The 19,869-nt window shown below is 39.5% G+C and overlaps 1 protein-coding gene across 2 annotated transcripts in view; it reads right to left on the bottom strand.

The window, feature by feature from the left end:
- The window catches only part of stxbp6 (syntaxin binding protein 6 (amisyn)), a 67,289-nt gene extending 47,770 nt beyond the window's left edge, over positions 1–19,519 (bottom strand). Inside the window, exons 1-2 of one of the 2 annotated variants that reach the window (XM_084914155.1) lie at positions 19,181–19,519; positions 8,740–8,954 (exon numbers count right to left, since the gene is read on the bottom strand). In XM_084914155.1, coding sequence (XP_084770281.1) covers positions 8,740–8,893 — 154 coding nt within the window. In that variant the 5' untranslated portion in view covers positions 8,894–8,954; positions 19,181–19,519. The remainder of the gene's footprint in view (positions 1–8,739; positions 8,955–19,180) is intronic. The other variant, XM_084914156.1, reaches the window with a different exon arrangement.
- Positions 19,520–19,869: the final 350 nt, after the last annotated feature.

Below are 19,869 nucleotides of genomic sequence, written 5' to 3'. Positions count from 1 at the left end.
ACTTGCACTGGAGACTCATCAGTCTGGATGACAACCCAAGGTCTGCTAGCAATCGAGCATCAAGGTCAAGTGAGTTTTAGCCATCCCAATAAATTCGGTTTTTCTGCATGAGCAAAACTGTTATCCAGCAATTCTTTACAGACCATCTGACCGAACCTTTTTTTTCAGATCAACAACAACAACAAAAAGAAAGGAAATAGTGTGCATGCATACTTATGCACACTATTCCACAAAATATTGCCATTTCATCTCCTTAATCTTTTTACCTCATCTACCTATCACTTCTTTTGCTTATTACCTTCAGCTCAGGACACTTGAGGACCAGAACTTTTCATAAAACTTTTAAAAGCCTTCATCAAGGGCCTAGGGGAGATAGGAGGCAAAGAAATAAGGGGGAAGCTGACATTAAAAAGGGTGCAAAGTGAAAGGTGAAGACAGTTCATGTTTAAGAAAGTAGTCAACCTACCATGAAATGAGCTGAACTACAAGAACCTAATTAGTCTAGATAAGCCCACCATAGCACACTGACACAAAGAGGCTCTAGTATGGATGACACACACGCACAAATGCATGAACATAACCACACACATTCCTTACAGGGATTGTGTTATTAGTGCCATGCTGATGTATCTACTGTTGTGCGTGAGTGGGCTGTATGTCTCTACTCTCAGTAAATACTGTGAGGCTAGCATCAGTCACTGCTGCTGCACTGGCAACCCACAGAGGTAACAATCTTCAGAATAGAACCCAGGTCATCCACACACCCACGTCTGGCTGAACCTCGTTAAAAAAAACATTTGTCCAGACTCCCCAAGATGTTTAAAGAAGTTATATCAGTCAGATACAGCAGGAAAGCTACAGCAAACTAGAAAACTCTGTAAAGTACACTGAACTGAACTTTGCACCATCCCCAGAGGCACAATTTTCTGTCTTCTTGTCTTAAAAGTGTAAGTAGGAATGGCTTATTTTCAGCTAGAAATGACTTTGTTTTTAAAGTTAAAATGAACGAAGTCGTATCTCGGTTATTTTGTTCTACGAACGCACGCCCTTTTTCCTCAGACATGTGCTTCTGTGGGAGTCCTCCAGCTAGTCTATGTTAAAAGACATGTCAAGCAACTTGTAGGTGTTTGCTGATTCTGCAGAACGACATTAAGGCCACAACAGTTTCAATATACTATTGATTTTTTTTCCCTTTTTGGTCTTAAAAACATGTTTCAGCAGTTAACATGGTTACTTTCCCCTCTGTCATTTATACATAACATACTTGATGGGAGAGATCAATTTGCTTTTTTTTTTTTTTTTTTTTTTAAATACATAAAACCAAATCTATTCCAAAATATCTTAAAATCAGGTCATAAATACTGCATGTTTTGTACATTGTCTAACGCTGCCTCAGTTATAGGCTTCAGATTTAACAGTGGTCAAATTTCAACTGACCTGAAGTAGTCCTTCAAACGTGATACAGTCAAACTACATTTTCCTTTGAGGACTGAATAATTGTAAACAATTGCCAAATTTAATTTGAAATGAGTCTTTCACCATTCAGGGGAACTGCTGAACGTTTTTCCATTTTAGTAATCCAGTTTCTGTGATTTCTGTGGGGAAAGGTTAAACCAATAGGAGGTAGGACTCGAGGGACACCTTTAAAGGTGCAATTAAATATAACAAAATATCATCGGTACGTGCAGTCTTGTTGTCGCATTTTAATGTTGTTGGTCTGTTTTATAGGCCCAGGCAAACATTTAAAAAAAAAGTGAACAAAGGCATTCCTGGAAATCAGCTGACTAATTTATTAGGGATAGTATTCATTTCTTATCCTAAGCTATCCCCTTCCGGCTAAAGTTAGAGAAACCCTGGCAAATAGAGACAGAAACTAAGGCGTATGTATATGAACAGAGAATTTCAGACTTCTGTGTCTCTGGACCAGGTAACCAAGGTCATACCTGATCTGATTTTTTAGCTGGTCTGAGCAGCTTAATGTACCACTGCGCTACACAATCTACTCGCCCCATCTCACCAGTGAATCAATAATCACAAGGGCACTGATGATGAATGGAGTCAAGCTGAAACTGCACAAATGCAATACGCAAGAAAGTGTTTATTTTTAACACCACAAGGGTGCAAGACAGATGACAGCAACATTAATGTATAAACACACTTGTCGTAAGTCACTGGCTCCAATTAACAGTATTCAAAGTAAATGATCCCTGTGTGTTACAACATTAACTAGAGGGTTACTGCATTACATTATTCAACATTTAATTAAGTTGGTGTGATGAAAAAGAAGCTTAAACTTTAAAAACAATCACCACAAACAGGAGACCAGCATTAGCCTCAGCACATGTGTAAGAGCCAGCCAACATATGAAATTAAACATGTAATCCAACCCACAAAATAAGATGCCTGCATAAATGCAATTCATGAATACAACCATGTCATTGAATGCCTTAATGGAAATTCATGTAAAGCTCCCAAGTGCACAAAGGATGTGTCAGAGACTCTGATAGCTGGTTGTAGGATGACGGCTTACATCAACCCAGGAAAGTTGATCAACCCCCAAATCACAAAAAAATGAAAAGAAAAGACAGTGTGTTGTTCAAACAAGAAAGGGTACAAAGTGGAGCAAATATATCCTTCCCTCTCAGATTGGAAAAAAAATAAAACCATGCAGATTATCAGCCCATCTCATAAAAACCATCAGTGTCTTAATCAGCATAATGAGCTTCACATCTCTCTGGCCAAATATTCAGTGGGTGGTCAAATATTTCATCCCTAAGGGCCAGGAAAAAAGTCACTACACGAAGCCCAGTGATCAAAGACAAAAAGTTACCAACCAACTTGGTCAATGTTAAGCTTCTGCAATCGTTCCAGCAAACATGTTCTCCTGAAAACTTTAATATGCACAAAAAAACAAAACAAAACAAAAAACAGGCTTCAAATATACATGGTAAATGGTAAATGTATTTGTATAGCGCTTTTACTAGTCCCCCCTAGGGACCCCAAAGCGCTTCACACACCCAGTCATCCACCCATTCACACACTGGTGGAGGCAAGCTACAGTTGTAGCCACAGCTGCCCTGGGGCAGACTGACAGAAGCGAGGCTGCCATATCGCGCCATCGGCCCTTCTGGCCAACACCAGTAGGCAACTGGTTAAGTGTCTTGCCCAAGGACACAACGACCGAGACTGTCCAAGCCGGGGCTCGAACCGGCAACCTTCCAATTACAAGGCGAACTCCCAACTCTTGAGCCACAATCGCCCCATCATCCAGTTTGTCCCTTTTCAGCCACCAAACAGTCTTTTCTCTTTGGATAAACTCCAACAGAGAATGACTTACTGTTTTGGGGTTTCATGGGAAATGAAATTACAGAGAAAAGCAACAAGAACTTTTTTATCAAGCTTTACATATTCAGTGATAGAGCAGTCAAGACTATTTTTGTGATTTTCCATAAAAACTTTTGAAAAAGTAAGCCATTTTCTGATGGAGAGCTTATCAAAGACTTTTTGGTGGACTCTGCCATGCTAATATGCCATGAGGAAGAAGAAAATAAGCATGAGTGAATGTACTCTTCTTCAGAAGAACTGTACCAAGACAGATCGAGCAGACTGGTTTTTTCCTTTTTATCCTTGGCTCTGAACAAAAGCTGTGATGTCCGCAACACAAGCCAGTTATTCATCTTTGTACGTGGGATAATGAAAGAGTTTGAGATTATGGAGGCGCTGACAGCAATGCACTCAGTGAAAGGGACTACGACAGGGAGTGAGTTGTTCACAAAGGTAAGTGCATGTTTTGATAGGCTTGGGCTGAAATGGGACACACTCGTGGGCGTTTTACCCGATGGTTGTCCAAATGTGACAGGGAAAAATGTTGGACTTTTGAATCAGATGCAAGATGAAAAGACTGAAACGAACCCAGAAACTGGTATTTTTACACTGTATTATACTCCAGGTGATCTAAGTCAGTGCTAAAAATTAACCATGTTGTTAATGAATAGTTAACTTGGTCAAGGCAAGAGCGCTGAATCACAGATAGTCTGTTCGCCGTTTCGGAGGAGCACAAGACTAAACGTTGTGACAGAGGCTACCACACAGCTGTCAGGTGGCTCAGCCTGGGCAAACTGTTAAAAAGAATATGGGACTCAAAAGCATATATACTTAAGAGTTTTGTGAGAAGAAATGCAAGAACACTCTAGAGCCCTCAGATGCATTTGCTGTTGATGTGACTGCACTAATGAACTAAATACCAAACTGCAGGACAAAGGCCTATCTGCAGATGAAATGCAGTTTCTTTCAAGCCAGCCTGAGAGCAACATTCTTACTCGCATGCCAACAGTAAAGATGTTGGTTCTCTTTGGATCCACCGTTCTACGAGAACAAATATCCACAGTTTAACAAATCCAGTTACAGATCCATTCTCAATGACAATCACCTCTCCACTGTCTTTTGGATTTTCCACACAGACTTTGACCCAGACTCTTGTGCAGTTGTAGTCTGTTTTGGGTTTTAACATTTTTCTCTCTGAACAAGAAAAGAGGAACTGAAAAACTGAAGATGAAGCAATTGGACTACAAGCAAAATGCCCACAGTACTGATAAAAGTCTGAACTTTTGCAAAAACTTAAATTATAAATTGTTGGCATTTTACTATGCCCACTGCATATATTCATGGCCTAATTATAAAATCTACTATTAAAAGTGGAATTTTATAAAGAGATAAAAATCAGTATTGAGCAGAATTGAGTTCATCATATTGATGGAGCCTTCCACAACACACCTTGTTCTCATTCAGGCCCTTATGAAAGTTAATGATCCACCAGTGACTTAAACTGTGATGACACTGTGGTTTGGCATGTGAACAGGGATCAATCACAATGCACTGACCGCAACAGTGCTTGAAAGAGCTAGGAAATTAAATAGTGAGAAAGAATAGAAATTATGCAACCTCACATTAAGTTGAATAACAACTAGCATAGGCAGTAATATGAATAACAGATATCACTGGTTTAGTTTTACATTGTGTATATACATACTAAATCTAGACTGTGATTGAAACAGTCTAAAAAAATGCAGAGAACTACATTAAACAAATTAGGAGAGGAAGATGATCGTGCACACCAAAAAGTCAAGTGTTTTTTTGAGAGCTCTCTGCTAGACCTTGTGGGCAAAAAAACCCCTCCTCTAGTGGAAATCAGTTTATTGCTACAGGGAATTTAAGAATATTATCAGTCTTCTTTGCTAACATAAGATTAATTTACAAGCTTTCACTCTAAAGTCAAACAACAGCCAGCTAAGTGAGCTAAACTAGTTTCATTTTTCCCCCAGCAACATGTAATTTGTAGTAAGCGGCACTGCTCACCAACTGGCAGGTGTCCAGGCTTTTTTGTTCCATTAATAAATGTAGCTCTCTACCTAAGACAAACAGCCATGTGCTCAACAAACACACAAGTCAAAGACTTGAGTGGTCAGCGATTTATTACAAAAACATCTTGATTGTTCACGTATTCAGATACTCCTCTTTTGACAACACAAAAGCATATGATCCTGGAGTGAGTGCAGAAGTCATGTGGTTTCATTCTGCTACCTTACTCAGTTTGAGAGTGAATCTCTTGTGGCTGTCTCTACAGTACAGCTTCTGGTACTTTAGGCTTCCTTTAGCCGTGACATCCCACAGATTACATAACTCTGCCACTGCTTGGCCCCCAGGCTTCAAGTATATGCTACTGTCGCCATGAGACTGTCAACGAGCACCATACCCCACCCTTATGCACACACACACACACACACACACACCTTTTACAGTTACACACATCCTGAACACGTAAGCAACACAAGCTGCCCTCTGTTTAAAATGCCCTGGGAGCCATGAGCTGACTAGTTTCAAACTTGTGGTGTTATTGTGCAGCACATTCATAGGAAAACGCACATAAAATCTAGAACAATGCTGTGCTGGCTTAAAAGCCACATGACTTGTGGAAACAGAAGTAGTGAAGGCACTACTTCTGTTCCCACATGTGATACAAAACATCAGCCGAGTCAGGAGACCACTAATGCAGACAGTCAGAGTGTCTAGGGGAAGATAAATGGGTGCAATGGTGGTGATAGCAGAATTCTCAGACAGTGTATTCTCTGGATTTCTTTTGGTACAACATGCATTCCTACATACAAAAAAAATGATGACAGCATGTGAAACGTTTCTTATGTCCACATAAATTTTGTGTAAACCAATGCAAAAACCTACCAAAAAATAATAAAAGAAGTGGGAATGCAACAGTTCACAGTCCTTTTACTCATACTCAACAACAGCATGCCTATCCATCCTTAGACCAAGTTTGGAGCCAGTGACTTTAGAAAATCTCTATAAAAGTACAGTTAGGGGCAAAGGCAGTCGAATAAGGGCAGATTTTGTAAATATTTATCTCAGTACATCTCTGCAGTGCATTTCAAATCAAACCAGAGTGAAGTGCATACTTTCTGGTGTAATTCAAGAGGTTTTAACAAAATGACTTTTAATATTGGGAGTAAAAGTCCTTTGCCACAGACATTGCCTTGAGATGCTCTGCCAGGTCTTTACTGCAACCATCTTCAGTTGGTCTCTGCATTCAGTTTTGTCTTCAGTAACTAAAAGTCATGCTCCACTTGGCTGGAATAGGGAGTACGACTTGGCCATTGAATAACATCCCATTTCTTTGCCTCGAGAAACTCTTGGGTTGCTTTTGCAAAATGCCTGGATGGCCCATTTGGACTGAATTAATCCTGCTACTTCTATCAGTTTTCACATCATCAATAATGCTACTTCCACTGGCAGCCAGACATGACCATGTATGTGTGCCTCTGCCATGTTTGACAGATGATATGGTATGCTTTTCTTTTCCATAGATTTCTATTGCAATCACTGTGGCACAAATTAATCTTGGGTTTATATATCCAAAGTATTTTCTTCCCCCAGTCCTGGACACGTGCATGCAAAACCACCAAACTTTTGCAATAACAACAGGCAGACTGTCCACTAATAAATCACTTGAGGATGTTTAAAAATGCTAAAATAAGTCACCAAATATACTTTGACTACCATTACTTAGGAGGTCCATGTGGGTAAAGATTATGTTTGGAACACAGAGTTGAGAATTTGAGAATAATGCTCAGCTAATGAATAAAAAAAATATCCAGTTATCAAATTTTGGAGGTATTTTTTATGTTTAACTATGTTCCCGTCATCTATGGATATGATGGTCAGTGAATTGACCAATTACTCAACTGCCCCGATTGCAACTGTTGTAAAATGTGTAGTAGTGGGCATTTTTTGGCTTAGATAAAGTAGTAGCAACACAATGATGGCAACAAATGAATGCAGAAAAAGATACTGAGGAGAGATATCCAGTCAAACTTAAAATTATTTAACAAGCAAAAAGGACAAACAACTGCAGCAATTCCAGCAACTCAAATGGAAGCCAACTAATGACACCAAGCATGTTTTTCTTAGACAACAACACAGTATCGTAGGTGTGGAGTCATTAGAAAACATGTCAGCAAGGGGCTTTGATGCTCACACACGGATGTTCACCACCTAAATCAAATGTCTCTACAAACGTCTGGACTCCCTTGGCCCATGGTGACATGCATTTCTTGTTTATTTTACTCTTGTGAAACAAGTAGAGCAGACACAAGGAGTATCAAAGTCAGTGAGGATTAAGACATAGAAAATACAATACAGATAGATTAAAACACATGACGTTAGGTCAGGCAAAGGAACAACATAGATAGCCAATTTTCAGATACAAAGTAATTTTGAATTTAACAAAAAGCTACAACATCGGATAATTAACACATTTTTCTGCCATGCAAAATAAGCAATTGGGACATCCAGTGATTTTAATATATTTCACAGTGGCCAAGCTCAAATGAGATACAAAGGTGAACGCTGCTGCAAGGGACGTGACGAGACTGGCATTACAAGAAATGAATATCAAGCAAGACTTATTTCCACATGAAAGGCGAAATGACTCATTGTAAACCCTTTAGAAAAACAGTGTCCACTCTCTGACAATTTGTGGCTTGCGCTCGCTACAGTTGCCTTTCATGTACATGTATCTGAGGGTGTAAATAAAGAGGCTGACTGTTGAGTAACTTGCCTGCTGCAAGGCAACCTTGAATTTGAATCCAACATAGACAGAGCTTTACTGGCTTTGAGCTGTTTGGTTATACTTTAAATTCCTCATAATCATCCTTAAGTTAACTATAACCCTCGGTCATGTAATCTACTGCTGCCAGAGCAGTGTTCAAGACAGATTAATAATGAAAAATGTATCAGATTTTCACAAGCAGTTTTTCTGGCACGAGAATTAAGAGGAACTAGAAATTCTCCTCATGAACAATTTGCCTGGGTAATTCAATTAACAAGTAATACATCAGCTAATGTTCCAACAATAAGGGAGAAAAACCCCAAACTAAAACAACTGAAACCTGAATTTCTGGTAAAGCAATTAATCAATTTCAGCTTAAATCTAATCTATTTAAAAAGATTGACCTGAAGCCCTGCAGCAAATTGATTTAGTGTGTCATTCTGTTGGCAGGGGAAAACGTAAACATGCTCATCAGTGTGAACATTAGTGGAAGAATTATGGGAGACACGTGGAAATGTGACTGTCGGTTGCACTGGTGCGCTTTCGCAAATAGAAAGGCAAAAAGCATAAAATGCATTTAAACATAAGCAAACAAAATGAGGTTTTTAATTTGTCCTGACCTGAGACGCAGATGAACGTCATGTAATCTCCTTGACCACCGGTGGCCAGGAAGGGGATCTTTTTCTTTGTCCTCCGCTTCACCTGTACAGCAGCAAGCATCTTCTCATCGTGAGGTATGAACACCTCCTTGTTGATTACAGATTTGGCACTCATCTCTGATTTAGGCAGACGTAAACAGCTGGTCACCAGTTAAAGTGGAGCAGTCCAGGCTTCACTGAAGAAGAGAAGAGAGTGAAGAAAACCAGCTAATTAAATTAAGTAGGACCAACTAGACTGTGCTTAGAAAAAGCAAAGATCTCACATATCCTGAAACACACATTTTTCATTTAGCAAGCACATTAAGGGCATTTTCCATTCTTCTTTTCTAATAAATTACTGTCTTTGATAACACGGATCCTAATTTGAAGTGTGAATCTACTGAAACAAGGTGCAAGCAGCATTGTGTAATGGCAGTGACAGGGCAATATACAGTGGCTTGCAAACGTATTCGGCCCCCTTGAACTTTTCCACATTTTGTGGCAAGATCTGAAAACTGCTGTTCACAAACGCTGTCCATCTAATCTGACTGAGCTGGAGCTGTTTTGCAAAGAAGAATGGGCAAGAATTTCAGTCGCTAGATGTGCAAAGCTGGTAGAGACATACCCTAAAAGACTGGCAGCTGTAATTGCAGCAAAAGGTGGTTCTACAAAGTATTGACTCAGAGGGCTGAATAATTACGCACACCCCACTTTTCAGTTATTTATCTATAAAAAATGTTTGGAATCATGTATGATTTTCGTTCCACTTCTCACGTGTACACCACTTTGTGTTGGTCTTTCACGTGGAATTCCAATAAAATTGATTCATGTTTGTGGCTGTAATGTGACAAAATGTGGAAAAGTTCAAGGGAGCCAAATACTTTTGCAAGCCACTGTACAGCACAAGTCAAATGTACACACGAAAGGAACCCGGGTAGTTTTTTTTCCTAAAAACTGAAAGTATAAAATAACTGCTAAACATTTTAGTTTTACATTACCTAAAGTAACTTTTTATAAGTGCTCTTTAAATATTGGAACTCTGTTATCCTTTGTGCTATACACAAAATTCTAATGGTTTCGGAAAGAAGAGGAGACACTTCCTTGTACCATGGCAGCACAAAGCTGAGGTACTTAATTGCAGATTTGTTTAGATCTTTTGTCCATGCACAAACCTAGTCTTGGACCAGTTAATCTTGTTTTCCAGCAGAGAAAAATCCAAAAAAGACTATCTGAATTTGCTCACAGTGCATAGCTCATTAGGTTATTTCCAAAATCCTGTATAGCTGCATTTCCCTTGCAGTCAGGCTTAGCATTGCATATCTCTAAATGTTTTGGCAATATTCTCCTTGGAAGTATTGCCACTCACAAAGATGAAATGACTTCAGCTAAAGCTGTTAAGAGTACTGCTAGTCTCACAGATACAGAACAGCAATCATATTTCTATTACAACAAGCCAACTTCTACTAGTCAATCTCTTTCTGGAGGATGGAGACTAGACCACAGTAAACACAACAGTACGTGTGATGGTGTCAGAGAAGGGTGTGCTTAGTTGCCCTAACTGTGAGTGAGCACAGGAAACAGTCATAAAGAAGTAGGTTAATTAGGCCCAAACCCCCTCATGAGGACTGAAACGTAATCATTTTCTCAGCCACACACATTAATTTCAGACACAGGCCACTTACAACCGCAAACATCACAGGCCAGCACAGGCCACCCTGCTGCTTATGAACTAATCTGTCAGCCTCAAGTAGCGCTTGAATTATTCTACAGCGAGGCAAAGACTGCAAAACACCATTTTCATTAAACTGACTTGCTTATAAAAACAACTGCCCACAAAGTAAAGTCTTTTGTAACAATGCAACAAGCTTTGAAATTAGTCCTCAGCAGCTTAGTGGAAGTACAGTTTGGTGTTTTGACTGATTAGCACAAAAGCAAAACCTGCAGAAAGAAAAACTTTACCAAGCACCCTCAGTGTTTTCTGGTCTAAGCGTTAAAGCAGGATTACATCATACCAAAAGAAATACTTCAAAACAAGTGGAACTTAAAAGCCTTAGACACAACAGCATTGTTACGATATAAGATAATCTAATAAGTAGTCATGGAGAAAGGAGCCCATCATCACACTCCAAGTGATTTCTAATATATCCTTTTATGTTGGTTTCATTTGAATTACATCACACACAGAAGATCTATAAAATGAGATGAATCATCTCCCTGTCACAGGCACCTCACCCACAAAGATGCAACACGTTGAGCATAGATATAATGTATTCCAAGGTCACCATATTCTCCTTCCACAAAAATCTGAAGATGTTAATATGGTCTTGACTTGAAAAATATGAAAGGCTCTTTTTTTTTTTCCTTTGAAGAAATTAAAACTACAAATTAAAATTACAATGACAACGTCAATCACCATGTGCTGACAATGTTTTTTATTTTAGGTAAACATACTACTTTCATCACAGAAGATTAGAAAGCTTAAGTAACAATCTAGCAGTAGTAGCGATTCTACATTTCCAACTTAATCTTTCACAGCCAACACTTATTAAACATTCTCTCTTTCTATCCATCTTCTTGTGTGCTCTTTCAGCAATGCAAATCTTAAAAGTAAACAAAAACTTCAGCCAAGAGCGTAATTAAAGAGGCTAATAAATATGTCTCTCTTTGGAACTGGAGATGTCCAACAACCGCAGACTTTGGCTAAGAGACAGCACAGTTTCCCATCAAAATATGCACAGGAGTATTTTGCATTGAACATAAGACAGCTCCTTCAATTTAGACCTTTCATGCACAGTATACTGCCATTCTGAGCTCCGGCACCAACTGAAAAACTTGCAGCCTTATTTATAAAGAATTAGCTAGAGCTTAGTCTTCAGATTATTCCTGACAATGTGCAGACCTTTGATTCATTAAGGAGTGCTAACTATTACTTTACATACCTGTTAACTCTAAATCTCATATCACATAAAATGTACATATTTAATACAATTTCTGACTTGCAAATTCTCCTAATAAAGGACTTATGATCCTGTCCATTTGCATAGGTCTTGGCTGGGTAAAGGATTATGGGTATGCAACAAGGGAGACGCGTTTGTGTGCACCCAATAAATTCCAGCTGGGAGTATTTCAACAGCTGTGATGCTGTGTGTAGGTAGAACACTGACTGGTTGAAAAGACATCTTTTAAAGAAAACAGAGCAAGAGTAGAGCTCAGTGTGAAGCGCTATCACTATGACCACAGAGGGGGCCAAAAGACCACCAACAAATTGAACAAGAGGGGAAAAAAGTAAAAGAAAAACAACAACAACAGGAGTAACACACATTAACAGTTGTTCCTCGTGTATTTGACACTGTCCCCAGTGACGGTCTACTGTTACATATGCAGACAGCACATCCATAGCCTGTTTGTTTATTCATTATGTCCCATTTGAAATTCAGAAAGTCTTTGATCTGCCAATTAATTCATAAAATCATTAACTGATAATTCTTACTATACTGTTAATACAGCTTTTAGAGCAATAAAATCAGAACCAGACCAAAGCTGTTTTATGGCCTCTGCATTTTTAATTTTTGGCATTTTGGCCAATAGCATGTTCATCTTTCAAAGTCAGGAGTGACCACATTTTGATGAAAGGATGAAATGCTAAGTTATCATTCAAGATAGCATTAGCAACCTTGGTTTTATCTATGGCACAGACGAGATACCAAAACAAGTTAGTGCAAGTTACCACACAGAAAATAATGTTTGCCAGATAACTGCAATATGGTTCCAACATCCTTTTAGACTGACCCGCTTTGAGAGCCAGCCTCGAGGCCATTAGCAGAAATTCCAGAGTAGTTGCCACGGTTTAGCCTTTTTTCTTCCTTTTGAATACACTGAGCCCAATCTTCACAAAATTAATTTCATTAACTGACAGAAGCCCCACTTCAATGTGCACAAACTGTACAGCTCTCCAGAGTTATCAAATCCTCCCAATATAACAAGCTTTTTAAATATATTGATGCGGTATTTCTATTTTTAGCATGTGCATGTTTAGCTAACAATACTGGGGGTATATCACAGCTTTTCTTTAAATTCAACACGCACCGCTCTAAATTAGTTCAACCTTTTCAGTTGCTCACAATTATTTTATTTTCTTGTTGTTTAACTAGATAGCACAGTGCAAAGCAAATACAGAAAATATGCATCAACTGTTTGGTCTCGTTGCTACCTAGTAGCAAATCAGTGCAGTGGACTTGTTCACTTTCAAAGCCCTATTCCACAGCACCTCTCCCTCTTCTACACTATCTTCTAGCTATAAAGGAAGGCTGCCCACATCACCCCTCAAGTTGTCACCAGCACATAGCCCCCCTCAGGTGGTCCGCTGAAGCGGGGGGATGCAAGGAAGAGAATAAGGAACAGAAAATAGGAGAAGGAAGCAAACATGAGCCTCAAAGCAGCGAAATGTAGCCAGCTCCAGTGCACAGCTTATGGTCTGACTTTGAGCAGTCTTATGCAATTCTGAGCTGTGCGAACAGTCACAGCCAAGGAGCTGTTGTAGCAGTGAAAATGACAGACATATACTTTACGGCTGCTTATCACCCCATTTTCAAGCAAAACCTCCTTTCAAAAACACTTCATTAACTGTGGTTGTGTATTGCCAAGCAGTAAAAGGACCAGCCCTGTTCCTGCTCATTCCCTTGCTCCCCTCTTGTGTTAATGTGAAATGTGTTCAGTCAATGCTCAGTGCTCTCCTGGGACCTCATTGGAGTGCGGTCTTTGAGCTAGCCTGCACATCCTCTTCTTTAAGCATCAACACGGTCCTCCCGCTTTCCAGTCTGTGCTCACAAGCACACAGGAACCGCAACTTCTTTCCACCGCAACAGAAACAGCAGGAGCTGAGAAAATGGGCCCAAAAGACAGGTGGATGATACAGGCTTTGTCAAGCTAAACTAAAGGTGTGTCTTTAGTTTCCTTTGGAGAGGCATAAAAGCTCAAAGCCAGATCAGCAGGTGGCACAGGCTAAAAAAAGATTATTAATTAAAAGAAATACATCAACCAAGTCCATCTGAAATCCATCTATTACTAAATATATTTACTCTGCTGTATGTGTAATTAAAAAGTTTAGTAAATTATCTATCACTGATATAAAGCAGTGAGCTGCAGTATAGTCTGGATGTAAATCCAACTCTTAAGACTTTTCTTTTTAGACTGACAGCTTTAATAATCTAAGCATATAGTCTGGTGCCGTATTTGGGAATCTAGGTTAATTAACGTTGGGGAATTTACTCAGCTTTATGGAAAGTTGTAAGAATAATCCATAACTAATATCCAGAAAAACATTCCAAACATTTTTACACAGTGTACAGTTTGTTAAACAAGTCCCTTGTGCCATATTTGAGAATTAAACATACAGGTGCACTGCAGTGGCGTGCCAACAATCTTTTTTCTTTTTTTATTCCTGATAAGCCAACAATACGAAAAGCGGTGCAGACTGAACCTCAGCTGAACTGATATGAAATAAGTACAGCTGGGAATATCGCATATAATGATCTGACGCGATAACTAACTAATAAGTCCTCCTTCAAAAGAAGTACATATCTACTCCTCCCACTCACATTTGACTGGCTTTGGAAATGTTCAGAAACAAAATAGTTTCTTTCATTCCACACCCCACTGTGGGAGATGCCTCAAAGATATAAAAACACGCTCCCTCATCTGCAGTCTTTCATGCACATCTTTCACATCGACTCGTGGCTCTTTTCAGGGCCTTGATTTAACAGGAAAAAAAGAAACCTTCCATAGCGCACCTACGTTCACAGATTAGATCTTTAGAGAGTGATGTCATTCACCCGTGTCACTGACTGAGCGATATCCAACACTGCCACGCGAACAGATGGTGAATGTTATTTCTCATAAAATAACTGAGAGATTACGACACCGATCCTGCTGTTTTTGAGGTGTTACTGCCAGCCTGCGATGTATTAATGCAGCACTACACCACAAATACAAAAAAATTAAATCAGTTTCGCATACACAATATATCAAAAACATGTACAGTCATTTGAAAGCGAAAGATTTTTCTCAGAACTCCATCCAGTCTGGTAAAAAACAAACAAAAAAAAAAAACAGTAGACCCCATGATTCAGTACCTTGTAGAACTTCAAGTAACTTAAAGCAATTATTTTCTATTTGACTTTCATCCATCTTCTCTTCACCCAAAGGGATATTAGCCTAATCTTCTTTACAAATGCTAATATATTCTTTTTAGAGAGACAAGACTTTCGCCTGGCAACGCTTCATAACACGCCATACTTGTTTAGTCCTTTCCTAAATGTACAATCATGAACATTAACATTTAACATGCTAGCTGAGGCCTGTAGAGTTTTTTTGCGTTTTTTTGCAAATTCTATGTCCTTGGAGTGAATTTGTTGGGATTGGAACATCAGGGTATTGTGTTATTATGACCCACCTCAATGTTCCAGTGCCTAAACTTCTGTTTGATTAGCACCTAGCTGTTACCTAGACAAGCAAATGAAAGAGGGTCAGTGATCCTAGAATGGACTAATTTTATAGCTTGGAGAATCCAATAGTTTGCTCTCTATAGTAGTGCCACTTTGAAAATAGATTTTAAAATATCAAAAAATAAATAAATTCTCTCTTCAAAAAGTTTCATTTAAAGCCAAATAAAAATCAAGTCCAATAGCAATGGGGTTTGTTTCAGTGGTGCAAGATAAGACACTTTAGATATAATCTATTTAGTCAAATGTACTTTACATGGAAAAAACAATAGTACTGTTGAGAAGGAATCAAAAGTATGACACTAAACAATATCACCAGGCTTTGAAAGCTTTGTCAGACTTTCCCAGTAGAAATAAAAGCCACTCCTGCAAATCTGCATCCAGCACATTGGGCTCTGAATTGCCATATCTTCTCTTCTGAGGCATCACTTTTTTGTTTGTTTTGTTTTTGACGCAGCAAAATTTCCAAATTCCTTATAACCAAATCCAAATGAAGAGCTGCCACATGTGAGACTCGAGGAATGCACACCTAAACAACCGTTTACTGCGTGGGTAACAATGCCAGCAAGGCAAGAAATCATATTACACACATTCTAGATTTTTATAGTTGAGAAGCTCATGCTCAGCAGAGGGATCGCACCGATTTTGAGAAAATAAACAGAGACATCTGTGTCTGCATACATAATCTAAGAGAAGCTCAAACTGTAGGCTCTGTTACTTACTCAGGTAAGGAACATCTTTTGCACAAGGATTTTTTTTTTTTAATTCTGTTGTTAATTCAATGAGTTGTAAACTTTTTCTCTTCACAATACACATGGCGCGCATATGTGTATATAGCAATGTACACGAGAACGAATAGTGCACATGCCATTTAATGGCCATTTTGTGTTAAAAGGGAGCACCATAGATCAACCAGACTGAATAGGATGTTATTTTCTCCCCTTAAAACAGAAAGATATGGAAGGTCCCATCCATTTTCCTGTGCAAGTCAGCTGTTAGTGAAGGTTATATATTGCCAGGGCAGCATGGGCTAACCATGAATCAATGAATGACATGCCAGGCCCCCATATGAGCTCATTCTTTAGAGCCCAGTGCCCTCTAGCAATAAAACATTTGAGAAGGGGGCTGGGAAAACAGAAGAAAAGCAGACAGAGAGCACTTACTGAGAGATGTCTCAAACACTGCAGAGATCACGAGCATAATGACTGTTAGAGGACCAATGCCATGACACATTGCATAACAGTACAGAAGTAAATATACATCAAGGTAAAGAGACAAAAATGCCGGTCCATACAGCCAAAATACTGAATAAGAGCAACAATCCCTCAATGCAAAATTTGGATTTTTTTAAATTCAGCGGCCGCCCTTCAACATCATCTTGCAAACGCCAAACTTAGATATAATGGCTGTGCTGTGATTTTTGTCTGCGTTTACAAGTAAAATGATGACTGAGAGAAACAGATGCAACTTGATGGTTTTTTTTCCTCTCATAAGCTGCACAGCTGTCTGTCACTAGCTGAAACCTTGTTGTTCGGTGTCACTCGCTGAACAGAGCAGATGGTGAAAAAACTGCGCCAGCAGCAGGAGAACAAGAGCGTTCGCAGAGGAGTACCACCTGAAGTTTTTTTGGGTGGGGGGTGTTTCGTTTTGAGTACTTTTTTTTTTGCAGGATGCTGAAAAAACAAAAAAATCTAGTGACAAAGTCACTAAGTTGGCAACAATGAGTTGAAGTAAACTGTGATGGGGCGAGAGAGATGTTAGGCATGAAATTCTACATCCACAAACGTTGATTCTGTTCATCTGGACGTAACATTTTCAGTCGGAGAAACGTTTCATCACTCACCCAAGTGACTTCTTCAGTCTCAGCTGACTGCAGGTTTCCCCAGTCTTATAAACAGTATCACTTAAACTAGCACCACTGAAGGAACAATGGGCTGTGAGGTCAGTTCCTTGAAACGTTTCTCCCACTGAAAACGCTACGTCCAGATGAACTGAATCAAATTTTGTGGATTTACTTACCTGGATGATTGAGCATGCATCAAGACGAAATTCTACATATTTCTGAATTTAAAGAAACTAAAAATCTGAAGGCGAGCCAAAAACATCAGGTTCTCTTCTGAAAATAATTGAGTTGGTTGCCATGACAAAGAATATCACTTAATGTGTTGGAATTAACTCACTCTAGCTGACATTTCTTTAAGTATTATTTTTCATATTAATACAGCGCTAGTTCTAGATGTCATCTAGTGCAGATAAGGCTCACTGTTGTTTAGTCATTCAAGATTTGCAGAAGAGCTGCTGAGATGTGGCAGCTGGTCAGTAGGATTGTCACGCCCTTCCTCTGCTGTCTGCTAACTGGACTGGGAAAAAGTGACAGGGACGACAGCCAGTATTTTACCCAAATTTTAGCAGGTTAACAATTGGCAATTGGGGAGGGGGGGGAGGGGCACTTAAAGGACACACCCCTATATCTTTCTTGTGTCTTCCTTTCATTGCCTTTCCATTAAGTATATTAAAAAACAGCATAGAGCAGAGCAATTCAGGGAAAGCCTCAGACTCCAGACCTCAATGTCATTTTATCAGAAACCCTGGCAGCAGAGTGTATTTGTTCACTATATGAGATGCATCGCAGAAACAAGGATCTTTATCTCTTTATGTCTGCCTTCGAGGATATGTGCTGTCTAGCAGCAGAAGAAGCCAAGGTAGTGGACACACAGGGAGGGAGCCGGCTCAACAGTTTACATCATGACTGTAATTGGACACTGAATTATGGGGAAAGGTATAAGCTTATCTTTTATGGCATGCCGGAGCAAATTAAACCCTGAACTCAGGCAGCAAGAAGCAATATTTTAATGTAAGTGGGTTAGTTAATGCCACCAGGAGCATAGGGGCAGTATAAGGAGCCTCACAGCTAATCCCAACTAAACATTCTTCAAGGTCTGCAGCATGTCGTGGAGATACAAAAGTGGGAATTGCTCTGGGATTTGGTATAGTAGTATTTAAATACAAGCATGTGTTGGACTTTGTAAAGAGCCACCCCTGAGATTTTTTAGGATATATTTAAAGCCAAAGCATATGTCTTTTTCCCTTTAAAAAGGCCATTTGGTTGATACACATTTTAACTAAAAACACTATTTTATCATTCCCTTTTTAAAAGCTCAGAGGTGGCCCCTGAGGCTCTAAACAGTTGCTTGGTTTCCATACACATTTGGACTGTTTTGTTTTAGCACAAAGATGCCAAAAACCTGGTTTTGGATATTGCACAAATTATCCAAATATTAACACTGAACGCTTTAGATTTAAGAGGTGAACATATTTAGCCTTCAAACATCTTGCTCTGTACGGTTCACTGGAAGGAATTCAAACTAATAACCCTTTGCAGCTTTAACATGTGTGCATTAGTATGTGGATAATATCTGGAGGCTTTTATACTCTAACTTGCCACTGTGACATGAAGACGAGCAAACAAACAGATGACAGAGAAGAACACCCTGCAATCATAATACTCGTGCTGGACAACTCCCCACATTCACGTTGGGCTCAAAGGAATTTCACTGGAATATTTGTATATGCTGGGCTAGCGCTCAAATATTAAACGTTTGGCAGAAACCATGTGAGCTATTTAATTTTAATTTACAACACAGGCATCAAACGTACACTTTAATGCACAAAAACAGGGACGTGAACGCGGATACAAATATCTATATATATATATAAGTCACACCGTCGCGTGCACTAGTTAATGATTAACAAGCGCGCGCGCACGCTCATATTGATTGTACCGCAAAGTGGCTGAAAGGTTGTTGGCGCAGTCTTCCAGTCGTTCATCAATAACAAGAAACTCCCCCCGTACGCCTGTGTAAAATATCTGCCCAACTTTTGATTGTTTGCGGGAAGTAAGCGGGGACGCAGAGACTACTCACCGATGCGTCTGAGCGAGCAGTTTCCACGTGCAGTCAACAAATCCTTGGGATGTCTCCAGCTGTCACACTTCACCCACTTTTAAGCAGCTTCTTCCCTGTTGTTAGCCTTCCTCTCAAAATAAAAGAGAGCATTTCGAGGTTAACGTCGCGTCGACTTCACTTCTGCGATAGTTGCTGGTTTCTGAGCCGCGAGAGGAGAGTTTTTTTTCCCCTGCTGTCGGTTTTGGAGAGCCAGTCTGTCTGACCGTGGCTCTCTCTTTCTCTCTGTGTGTGAGTGTGTATGGATGGGAGACCAGTAGCAGGTTCCCAGACACACAAACCAAACCCACCCGCCCGCCAATCACGTACAGTATCACACCACCACGTCGTGAGCTCCTCGAGTCTGTACGCTTCGCGAGACGGAGAAAATTCCCAGGCTGAATGGAGGCGGTGGCTGGATGTTTATTGCCCCTTGAAAACTCATAATATGTATAATATTCAAACACAAAAGTGAAAGCAAAAGGATACTTCATAGAAATGTGTCAAACTATGATCATTCGGTACAATAAGCACTTACCAGGATTAACCTTGACCCTAACACAAACCAAGCACCAACAGATTTTACATTTTTACATTTATAATACATAAGAATAGACTTAATTCTAAGGTGAGATTAAACTAAAATTAAGTTAAAATCAAGTTAATTTTTA

Source organism: Perissodus microlepis, chromosome 19 (genome assembly GCF_051167445.1).
Source record: "Perissodus microlepis isolate ML-2025 ecotype Zambia chromosome 19, ASM5116744v1, whole genome shotgun sequence".
NCBI lineage: Eukaryota > Metazoa > Chordata > Actinopteri > Cichliformes > Cichlidae > Perissodus > Perissodus microlepis.
Note: the sequence above shows the minus strand (reverse complement) of the source record. Positions and strands in the feature narration are given on the sequence as shown.